Raw genomic sequence first — 11497 nt, forward strand, 5'->3', positions numbered from 1 at the left:
CTTGAGCTGATGAGCTCTTCAGTTGATATTAATCAACAAACATGTATTTGTTGAATCTGTAATAGATTTATCATTTTATTAATAGAAAATATAATCCATGGAGCCTGAGCTTAGCTCGGTCAGTCTAAAAACTTTCGTAGATGGTGGTGGTGGTTAGTTCGTCTCTGCTTTGCAAGAAAGAGTTTGCAAAAATAAGAAATTTGTGCTAAAACAGTATGTTGTTTCAACCCAGTACAAATACGTAGACGTAGATGGTGGCCTAGATACATATCTTGCACCAAGAGGATGATATGAAAGAAGTTTTCTCATCCACGTTGGTACGCTTAATTTTATACAAGCATTTATACCACACCATAAACAAGGGCAGAGACAACGATCGAGTGTATATACATTCATCCATACATACAAAACAAGAAGAAAAAAAACACACTGGACACCAACCTGCCGTACGTACAATCAAAATTCTAAATTAAAAAATACAGGTAAAAAATCATGAAATTATAAAATGAAAGAGATTGAAGAAGACACGTTGATCCTAACTAGCTACTTCAAAGGTTAACTCTCACTGATCGATCCATCGCTGTATTGTGTTGAAAAATAAATGATTAGAACAATAAATGATTGGAATATTGAAAAACAAATGACTGAGCATCTTAGTTTGGGTACCTGTCACAAGGGGGAACAACTGCTCCTGTAGCACGCAATCGGCTCATGCTCAGGACCTTCAATTAACGTATTAGCAACATGCAATGAGAAAAAAATATAATCTACTGAAACCACATGCAATGAGAAGGGATTGCATGCTTTATTGCTTTAGTTGCACAAAATTCATTAGGTCGTGGTAGAATATCAAATTGTGGATAGTAATTACAGAAACAGTTAAGGAGTTTAAGCAGGAACACATGGAGACATCCCTATACTTTAATTCATTTGAAATTTTTATTTCATATCGAGGAAGGGAGTTTTAATTCAAATATATTCTCAAACAAATGTTGAACAAATTGAGATGGCTCGGTAACTTGGCTAAAGATACAGAATCAAATAAATTTCTTAATCTGGACCCTCTGCTCTACATCAAAGCCTTATAATTTGTCCGTCATTACAAAATTATTAACAAAATGTATGACAAATTTATAAATAAATTTAATATTTAATTTAGTAAAAAAATTTATAATCATTTACTACATACAAAATCAATTAAATGAATAAAATTAAATAATTTATTAAATAAAATAAATAAATTTAAATATATATATTTAACTCATTAATATTATAAATAATATCTACATATCAAATTTATAAATCATATTCATTAATAAAATTTTTATTAATATATTAAATAAATAAAAAAATTAAAATAAATAAATAAATTTATATTATTAATCTCAATAATCAATCAAACAAATTTAAAATATAAAAATTTCAAACAAACAACCTTGAATTGATAGCTTGATAACATCTAAACGAATCAAATTCATCTCAAGCTTGAACTAAACTCAATCTCAAACTCATAAAAAAGAAATCAAATCAAACTTGAACAATCATTTCAATAACTTAATTCATTTTAAATTTGACTTAACTTAATTATCTCATCAAACAAACTTAAATATCATAAAATTTGACTTGACTTGACTTATTTACAATCCTAAAAGTGAATAATTATGATAATATAAGAGTGCCTTTATGTTTTTTATCTAGGAGATTAACAAACATGACGGAAGCATAATAGGATAATAGAAGACAAGATCCCCAATACCTTATTTGAATTGGGAACATATTCTAGTAGATTTTTTCATCCTTTCTGCAATCTTTTCTCTTCGGAGCTGCATCCATTAATGGATACACATTAACAATACCTGAATGTACAACAAAATCCATCCATGAGCCATGTATTTGGGGTTGCCTAATACTAGATAGCAAGCCAAATCTACTTAAAAAATGGGTTAACATCCATGTAGCTGAAATCAAATGGCTAGCACTATGACAATTTGTTGTTGTTATTGTTGCATCTAAAAATAAATATCATTAACTATCCTAAACATGCCATATATAATTTCTGAGAATCAGAACTAAGATAATGGCCTCTATTGAGATTTCATTGTTTTCCTACTCTATTTGTATGAAAAACAAATTTTTTTGAGCATTGGTTCATTTTCTTTTAGGGAACAAGAGAAAACATATGTTCATTAGCTTAGTCTGGTTAATGCAGAATGCTAAAACATGCAGTAGATGGGAAATCTCAAAGTTCAGAGCACCTTTTGTGGCTGAAAGGCACCAGCAACCAAATTTACCTGTTGTCCAACTGAGAAAGAGAGATCATGAAGGTCATTTCGATCCTGGAAAATATTTTGTGCACTCGTTAATTTAATTGCGTAATGCTACTTCACACAAGTAAATTAGAAATTGACTACATCACTACAAACTTTAACCAACAAAGATGCATCAGGCAATCTGCCAAGAAAAGAACTACTATTGAAGCTCATTTAGATCTTCATATGCAAACGATTTCATATTTCTGAAATATTTCAAGTGTCATTTGGGCTCTCTCAGAATCTCTCTCGCTTTCATGGTCAGATTGTTTTGCTATAATGGTTATTCCCAACCACGAGAATGAGCTCTCAATTAGGGTGTGTCCCTCTCTCAAGAAATATTCTCTACCTTTAAAATTAATAATCAAAATTGAACTCCTAAATTATTAACAAACCAACTTATTATTTAACAAGACCAATGCTTCATTATCACAGCACGGAAGGCAAAGAAATTACCGACACATCATACAAAAACAGACACACAAACAGAGCACGCTGCAGTGAGCTTGCCACGAGAACAAACTCTCTTAGCGCACTAACTTGCTTATTTATTTAGGGTTTAGAAAAACATAACCTCGAGTTTTCATTGAATTAAATGAAAGCTTCGCTCAGCCGGAGATCTCGATGGACTTCACCTCCGGCGCCTTCTTCACTTCCTCCTTAGGGATCGTCACCGTCAGCACGCCGTTCTCCATGCTCGCCTTCACCTGATCCACCTTGGCGTTCTCCGGAAGCCGGAATCGGCGCAGGAACTTGCCGCTGCTGCGCTCCACGCGGTGCCACTTGTCCTTCTTCTCTTCTTGTTCCTTGGTGCGCTCGCCGCTGATCTGGAGGACCCGCCCTTCCTCCACCTCCACCTTCACCTCCTCCTTCTTGACGCCGGGGAGATCCGCCTTGAACACGTGCGCCTCCGCCGTCTCCTTCCAGTCGATGCGGGTGTTGGCGAAGGCAGAGGTTTCGTCCACGAAGCCGGGTTGCCTCTCGGCGAGGGATCGGAAGGCATCGAAGGGGAAGCCTTGGAAAGGATCGAAGACGTCGAGCGAGAAAGGGTCGAAAATGTTGCTGCGCCTCACGATCGACATGGCAATGGGATTGATTGGTTGATGAATGGATTCGGAAATAGAGTTAGAAAGTGTAGCTTGAGCTTGCTGTAGAAGGCGATTTGTGCTTTGTTTGATGGTGTCCCAGGGATCCAACGGTGTATTTATAGGATGGAACGGATGGAGCTTGAACTTTCCAGAAAGCCCTGGAGATGGGCCGTGGGCCTTGTTTGATTGAGTTTGTGGTTTCTGGATAAATCAAATTGCCAGATCTAAAACGGTATTTTCCCCCTTTTTTTCTCACTCTTCCTGTCAAATTTTTTTATAGGAATAAAAAAGAAATATCAATTTGCAAAAAAAAAAAACTATATTGTTTAAATTTGCACCATTATTTCTGAAAATTATGGCGAATAAGGGTTAGGAGCTGGAAGTAGCCAGAAACCAATCCTGGCCCACCGCCCTTGTCTAGTAGCATCGTCTACACACCAGCTGACCCGGCCCTTTACATGGGGACCACCTTCCTGTAGAGTCTGGAGAGTTCGAACTCCATCCACTACATCCTATAAATGCCCCGGTCGATCTCGGTGATCACCGTCAAACAGTAATCGTCTTCTATAGCAAGTTCAAGCCATACTTCCAATCCTACAGTCAATTCTCTTGCCATGTCGATCGTGAGGCGCAGCAACATTTTCGACCCTTTCTCGCTCGACGTCTTCGATCCTTTCCAAGGCTTCCCCTTCGATGCCTTCCGATCCCTCGCCGAGAGGCAACCCGGCTTCGCGGACGAAACCTCCGCCTTCGCCAACACGCGCATCGACTGGAAGGAGACTCCCGAGGCGCACGTGTTCCAGGCGGATCTCCCCGGCGTCAAAAAGGAGGAGGTGAAAGTGGAGGTGGAGGAAGGGCGGGTCCTCCAGATCAGCGGCGAGCGCACCAAGGAACAAGAGGAGAAGAAGGACAAGTGGCACCGCGTGGAGCGCAGCAGCGGCAAGTTCCTGCGCCGCTTCCGCCTTCCGGAGAACGCCAAGGTGGATCAGGTGAACGCGAAGATGGAGAACGGCGTGCTGACGGTGACGATCCCTAAGGAGGAGGTGAAGAAGCCGGAAGTGAAGTCCATCGAGATCTCCGGCTGAGCGAAGCTGAAAAATCGAGGTTAAGTTTTTCTAAACCCTAAATAAATAAGCAAGTTTGCTACAAGAGTTCGCTCTGGTGGTAGACTCCCAGCACTAGTGTCTGTGTTCTCTGTGTGTGGCCTCTGTTTCTGTTTCTAGTGTGACAAAATTGAGGCATTGTCTCGTTAAATAATAAGTTGGTTTGATATATCGAATGTATCGATATCAGAAAGTTGTGATCTCATTCAATCTCTTTCATATCACACCATTTCCTCCAGAGTTGTGATCACATCTAATACAATTTTTCTATGGCAAAATGGGGCATTCTGTTTCGATTGAAAAAAACTAAATAAATCGAATCAGATGACATTCACTTGACACTCAACTTTCTTGTGACATTTTAAACTTCCTACTGCATTGTGAGAGTTTCTACCGTCGCCAGCTCTTGATTTGATAATGATCGACTTCAGTCTTTCAGGTGTCATGCCATTCGTATCTTCCTATAACAAACATATTTGTTGAATCTGTAATATATTTATCATTTTATTTTTGTCAAGTTAGTAATTGTTAATTCTTGACGTGTTAACAAATACAACATTTTCAATTTGTCTGACAATCATCATCATCAAAAGCTGAGAATCTTGTGTGAAGATGCAAAAGAAGTGTTTTAAAACGATGATTAACTGAAGATATTATACATTTATCAGTGACATTAAACATCTTCTGAAGCCGTCTAAAAAAATCTATAATTTATTAAATTATGTACTATATATATATATATATCAAATCATATATCTCTTTTCAAAAATATCTCCTTCTTTATATGCGCTTATCGATTTACAGACGATTCGATTAATGATATTTATCAAATATATTTATTGGGCATAACGATTATTTTTATTTTTATTTTTTTCTCAAATTCTATCCAGAAATTTTATTTTAGTTGCAATTAGTATCTAAAAGAAATATCAAAATTTACAATCTAATCATTCAATATTTTTTTAAAAAATAAATTATTACATTTAAATTATCTATCCAAAATATTAATATTTTATTACGTCCATATAAAAATTTGATTTCAAATGCTTATTTGATCTTATGTGAACCATCAAAGCGCATTTAAAATTTTAAAAAATAAATTACATATTTTGAAAGTATTATTTTTTAAAGGTAGTCATCTTGCTTTCTTGTAAAAGAACTTTTACAAAGTAAGTAACTAAACAAACAAGATAGAAAAATAAAAAAATACAATAAGGCTTTAGATGAATGGTATTCCATGATTGCTTGATCTCTTTTCCTTGGTGGTCAACCAAGTAGTATGATACAATGGTGAATCGTGACCTCCAAGTAGTATGATACAATGGTGAATCGTCGCGTGACTCGATAAGGTTCTTCCCAATAGAGTTCCAGTTTGCCCATATCTCTCATAGACTTGAGTTTTTTTCACACAATGTCTCTTACCTGGAAGGAGCGAGGAATAACTTTTTTATTGTATGCTTGACTCATACGTTATCGATATGCCTTGAGATACGCATCTATATTTTCATGAGTTTCTGTGATGAGGTCGAACTTCAACATCTTTTATTGGAGTTTTCTTCCATATTTTCATATGCTTGGACTCGAGTTGACTCGCGACCAATCTCAATTGGGATCACAACCTCACCGCCGTAGATAAGATGAAATGGGGGCTATTCGACTGCTCGGACCAATTCTCTTGGTCCCTTTTTTTGACGAAATTGTGATTGTCAATAGTTCTTCTAGTATTAACCATCACATTGTCTTAGCTCAGTATTCCCACAAATGATACCAATTTATTCTGACTAAACACCGTGGATGGTCAAGCCACCAATCAACGAACGATTCAACGTGTACAACCTCCAGGAGGATCTCAATGGAGAAGATGACGAGAACCTGAAATGCCCTTCAACAGGATGTTAAACTGGTATCAGAGGAGCTTCAACAAGCCACTCTGATGCTTAAATTAAGATTCTATCGAAAAAGAAAAAAGTTTCTTTCTAAAAAGAAGACAAAGAGGACATTGATTGCTTTCATTTTTTTTAACATTATGTGCAAAAAAAAGACATCCAAGGGAACCAGATCTGACAATCTCATAACTGCTCCTTTATTTTTTATGTTGTCACATGTCTCAAGAATATTCACAACTCTTATTCATGGGCCCATGAAATATAAATATTATACTTAGGATATGAAATGGATCTGAGGGCATGTGGAATTGACATCTGATGTTGACAGAGACGGAGCTACACTTGGGCTATACTGGGCTGTAGCCCAGCCCTATTTCCTGAAATTCTCAAAAAAATTTTAGGATTTGGGACTTTGGGTTTTTTCTTCGTTCGTGACCCACGCCGACCACGCGATTCGAGAGCGGACTGCGTGAACTTCCCCACAGCGGCGTGACAGCGAATCGGCGACGAGGAACTCCATGGCGTGACGGCAACGAGGCGACGAATCTCAAATCAAGTAATTTTTCCGTTCTTCTCCTCTTTCCTCTCTTCGTTCTTACTGCGTCGGCGCATCCGCCAGTGCGAGCGGCTGGCATCGAATCACTGGGAACTGCAATTTTCTACTTTTAGTCTTGATTAATCATTCCAGGAATTAGCTATGAGATTAGATCTATGATTTCCTATTATTTTTAATGCATTTTCTCCCGTCCTAGCATCTCTTTCTATCAGAGCAAAAACACCATCTTCTTCTTCGAGAATCAAGCATCAATTAGGTTAATTGGACTATTGTGAGGAGGTGGCTAGTGATTCTGTAGTTTTATTATGATGCATTTTTTGTATTTGAGTAGCAAGTTTAGCAACTTCATACAATTGCAAAACAGGCCAGATTTCCAAGTTAATTGCAAATAAGTTGATTCTGTCTGTGATACTTTCCATTTACCAGATTTTGATCATATGAGTTTAGCCAATGAAATGAAATCTGACAATAGTACAAGTGCAACCAATTTGAAACAATATAACTGAATAATCACATCTGGTCGGATATACATTCATGAAGTCGCCAGTAAATTTTTACAACCCAAACAAGGTGTTAGATCGTTGGAAATGATATTAGAGCGCAAACAAGGTGTTCGATCGAGCCCAAACAAAGGGAGGTTGATCCTCTCAAAATGATCACCCCGCAGCGGCCTGCCGTGGCTTTGTGCCGTGGCTCATCTAACAAATTGATTTACCTACTTATTTAAGTGGTTTATATCCTTGTCAAAGTAGAGATTAAATTAACGATGAAGTACGATAATGCCTCATTGTTTCTTTTACTGTTTTCTAAATAGGTTATCATTATATTAAGTCAAGCCCCCCCCCTAATTCTAATTTCTGGATCCGTCCCTGGATGTTGAGATAACATTTGAGACCGAGATCACATTTAAGGTCGAGATGACATTTGATATGTTGAAATGCCGATGTGCCAAGATACTATGACGTTGAGATGTCGAGCTACTGAGATGCTGAAGTGCTGAGATGCTGAAGTGCCGAGATAAGGTGCCGAAATGAAGTGTTGAGATGTTAAGATAAAGTGCTGAAGTAGTGAGATGTCGAGGTGTTAAGATGCTGAGTAGCTGAAATGCTGAAATGAAATGCCAAGAGGAGATACTGAGGTGGAGAAATGATGTCGAGATATACTAAATTATATATATATAGATCTTTGGATAAATTCTATTTTCAATTGACTTTTGAATTAATGTATTAATTTAATTTTTGATTATAAGTGTCATGTAGAACAGCAAGATTCCACTACATCATCTATTATATTCATTGAACAATAGTACAAATGTATTGTCGAACTCCTTTAATTTTAACCATATTCAAAATTTTAAAATTTGAACATTATATTACTTAATCAAAATTCACTTATCATTTTAGAAATATCGTAATCCAATGCACTCTTAAAAGCTTCTTAAGTCTCACTATGCTCTTCAATTTTAATTTTGTAACCTAAATAACATATTATAAGTATCTAAAATTTAGATATTCCAATGCACTCTTAAAAGTCTTTTGAGTCTCATTATATCTCTTAAATCTTAATTTCATAACTTAGATAATTAGAGATTTAAGAAGTTTCTAAGAGTACATTAATCTTAATTTAAATTAATTTTAATATGATAAAGCTTATTAATAAATTTTAATTAAAATTCATTAATAATTATATAATATTTAAATTTTAAATATACTCAAAATAAAAAAAATCTCAAAACCCTATAAGTATTATTATTGAATGAAATTTATATCAAATTTATTTAAAATTATATAAATTTTAAAAATTCATAATGAAAGATGAAAAGGTTAGATGACATTCAGGAGGTTGCGTTTGTTCTCTGATTTGAATTAATTCGAATAGGTTAAGATAGTGAATTTTCTGATTTGAATTAATTCGAATAGGTTAAGTGAATTTTCGTTAAATTTATTTAAAATTGTATAAGTTTTAGAAATTCATTTATCGAGAGTGTAAAGTTCGAGGATAGGTAAAAGTGCTTTGGTTTAGAGAGGCGACGTAGACTGTCAGATGAATTGATAATGTGGCACATTAACACGTCCACAATTCTATCGTCAACGTCATATCAATATTTATATTCTCAGGGCAACATTGAGAATCAAAGTTTGAGAACAGAAATATTTTGAATATCAGCTTCTTTCGGATTTATTTGTTCAAGAGTTAAATCAGAAAGAAACATCATCTACCTTTAAAATTAATAATCAAAATTGAACTCCTAAATTATTAACAAACCAACTTATTATTTAACAAGACCAATGCTTCATTATCACAGCACGGAAGGCAAAGAAATCACCGATACATCATACAAAGACAGACACACAAACAGAGCACGATGCAGGGAGCTTGCCACGAGAACAAACTCTCTTAGCGCACTAACTTGCTTATTTATTTAGGGTTTAGAAAAACATAACCTCGAGTTTTCATTGAATGAAAGCTTCGCTCAGCCGGAGATCTCGATGGACTTCACCTCCGGCGCCTTCTTCACCTCCTCCTTAGGGATCGTCACCGTCAGCACGCCGTTCTCCATGCTCGCCTTCACCTGATCCACCTTGGCGTTCTCCGGAAGGCGGAATCGGCGCAGGAACTTGCCGCTGCTGCGCTCCACGCGGTGCCACTTGTCATTCTTCTCTTCCTGTTCCTTGGTGCGCTCGCCGCTGATCTGGAGGACCCGCCCTTCCTCCACCTCCACTTTCACCTCCTCCTTTTTGACGCCGGGGAGATCCGCCTTGAACACGTGCGCCTCGGGAGTCTCCTTCCAGTCGATGCGGGTGTTGGCGAAGGCGGAGGTTTCATCGACGAAGCCGGGTTGCCTCTCGGCGAGAGAGCGGAAGACATCGAAGGGGAAGCCTTGGAAAGGATCGAAGACGTCGAGGGAGAAAGGGTCGAAGATGTTGCTGCGCCTCACGATCGACATGACAATAGGATTGATTGGTCGATGAATGGATTGGGGAACAAAGTGTAGCTTGAGCTTGTTGTAGAAGACGATTTGTGCTTTGTTTGACGGTGGTCGCAGAGATCCAACGTAGTATTTATAGGATGGAACGGATGGAGCTTGAACTATCCAGAAAGCACTGGAGATGGGCCGTGGGCCATGTTTGATTTAGTATGTGGTTTCTGGAAAAATCAAATTGCCAGATCTAAGACGGTGTTTCCTTTTCTTTTTTTTTTTCGTTCCTGACAAATTTTTTTTATAGTGATAAAAAAAGAAATATCAAATTAGAAAAAAAAAATTATCTTGCTTAAATTTGCGCCATTATTTCTGAAAATTATGTCGAATGAGGGTTAGGAGCTGGAAGTAGCCAGAAACCAATCCTGGCCCACCGCCCTTCTCTAGTAGCATCGTCTACGCACCAGCTGACCTGGCCCTTTACATGGGGACCACCTTCCTGTAGAATCTGGAGAGTTCGAGCTCCATCCGCCTTTACATGGGGGCCACCTTCCTGTAGAGTCTGGAGAGTTCGAGCTCCATCCGCTACATTCTCTATAAATGCCCTGCTCGATCTCTGTGATCACCATCAACTATAACAAGCTCAAGCTATACTTCCTATTCTACAGTCAATTCGTATTGCATCATGTCGATCGTGAGGCGCAGCAACATCTTCGACCCTTTCTCCCTCGACGTCTTCGATCCTTTCCAAGGCTTCCCCTTCGATGCCTTCCGATCCCTCGCCGAGAGGCAACCCGGCTTCGTGGACGAAACCTCCGCCTTCGCCAACACGCGCATCGACTGGAAGGAGACTCCCGAGGCGCACGTGTTCCAGGCGGATCTCCCCGGCGTCAAAAAGGAGGAGGTGAAAGTGGAGGTGGAGGAAGGGCGGGTCCTCCAGATCAGCGGCGAGCGCACCAAGGAACAAGAGGAGAAGAAGGACAAGTGGCACCGCGTGGAGCGCAGCAGCGGCAAGTTCCTGCGCCGCTTCCGCCTTCCGGAGAACGCCAAGGTGGATCAGGTGAAGGCGAAGATGGAGAACGGGGTGCTGACGGTGACGATCCCTAAGGAGGAGGTGAAGAAGCCGGAAGTGAAGTCCATCGAGATCTCCGGCTGAGCGAAGCTGAAAAATCGAGGTTAAGTTTTTCTAAAACCTAAATAAATATGCAAGTTTGCTACAAGAGTTCGCTCTCGTGGTAGACTCCCAGCACTAGTGTCTGTGTTCTCTGTTTCTGTTTCACTCCCTCCTTCTGTGGCCTCTGTTTCTGTTTCTAGTGTGACAAAATTGAGGCATTGTCTCGTTAAATAATAAGTTGGTTTGATATATCGAATGTATCGATATCAGAAAGTTGTGATCTCATTCAATCTCTTTCATATCACACCATTTTCCAAAGTTGTGATCACATCTAATACAACTTTTCTATGGCAAAATGGGGCATTTTGTTTCGATTGAAAAAAACTAAATAAATCGAATCAGATGACATTCACTTGACACTCAACTTTCCTGTGACATTTTAAACTTCCTACTGCATTGTGAGAGTTTCTACCGTGGCCAGCTCTTGATTTGATAATGATCGACTTCAGTCTTCAGGTGTC

General features: G+C 38.3%; 4 protein-coding genes across 4 annotated transcripts; 2 read left to right on the forward strand and 2 right to left on the reverse strand.

Annotated features, from left to right (window-relative positions):
* Positions 1-2787: 2787 nt before the first annotated feature.
* LOC141818534 (16.9 kDa class I heat shock protein 2-like) lies at positions 2788-3471 on the reverse strand. The gene has a single exon (XM_074706018.1). The coding sequence runs from the start codon at positions 3389-3391 to the stop codon at positions 2918-2920; it is 474 nt and encodes a 157-aa protein (XP_074562119.1). The 5' UTR covers positions 3392-3471; the 3' UTR covers positions 2788-2917.
* A 488-nt stretch (positions 3472-3959) lies between these two features.
* LOC141818536 (16.9 kDa class I heat shock protein 2-like) lies at positions 3960-4585 on the forward strand. Its single transcript, XM_074706021.1, has one exon. It carries the CDS (start codon positions 4012-4014, stop codon positions 4480-4482), a length of 471 nt encoding a protein of 156 aa, XP_074562122.1. The 5' UTR covers positions 3960-4011; the 3' UTR covers positions 4483-4585.
* Positions 4586-9195: 4610 nt separating this feature from the next.
* Positions 9196-9961, reverse strand: LOC141818533 (16.9 kDa class I heat shock protein 2-like). The gene has a single exon (XM_074706017.1). It carries the CDS (start codon positions 9887-9889, stop codon positions 9416-9418), a length of 474 nt encoding a protein of 157 aa, XP_074562118.1. The 5' UTR covers positions 9890-9961; the 3' UTR covers positions 9196-9415.
* A 539-nt stretch (positions 9962-10500) lies between these two features.
* LOC141818535 (16.9 kDa class I heat shock protein 2-like) lies at positions 10501-11280 on the forward strand. Its single transcript, XM_074706020.1, has one exon. It carries the CDS (start codon positions 10548-10550, stop codon positions 11016-11018), a length of 471 nt encoding a protein of 156 aa, XP_074562121.1. The 5' UTR covers positions 10501-10547; the 3' UTR covers positions 11019-11280.
* Positions 11281-11497: the final 217 nt, after the last annotated feature.

The sequence above is a fragment of the Curcuma longa genome, unplaced genomic scaffold, assembly GCF_044706935.1.
Source record: "Curcuma longa cultivar G26 ecotype Majalengka, Jawa Barat unplaced genomic scaffold, ITB_CL_G26_1.1 contig_25228, whole genome shotgun sequence".
Classification (NCBI taxonomy): Eukaryota; Viridiplantae; Streptophyta; class Magnoliopsida; order Zingiberales; family Zingiberaceae; genus Curcuma; species Curcuma longa.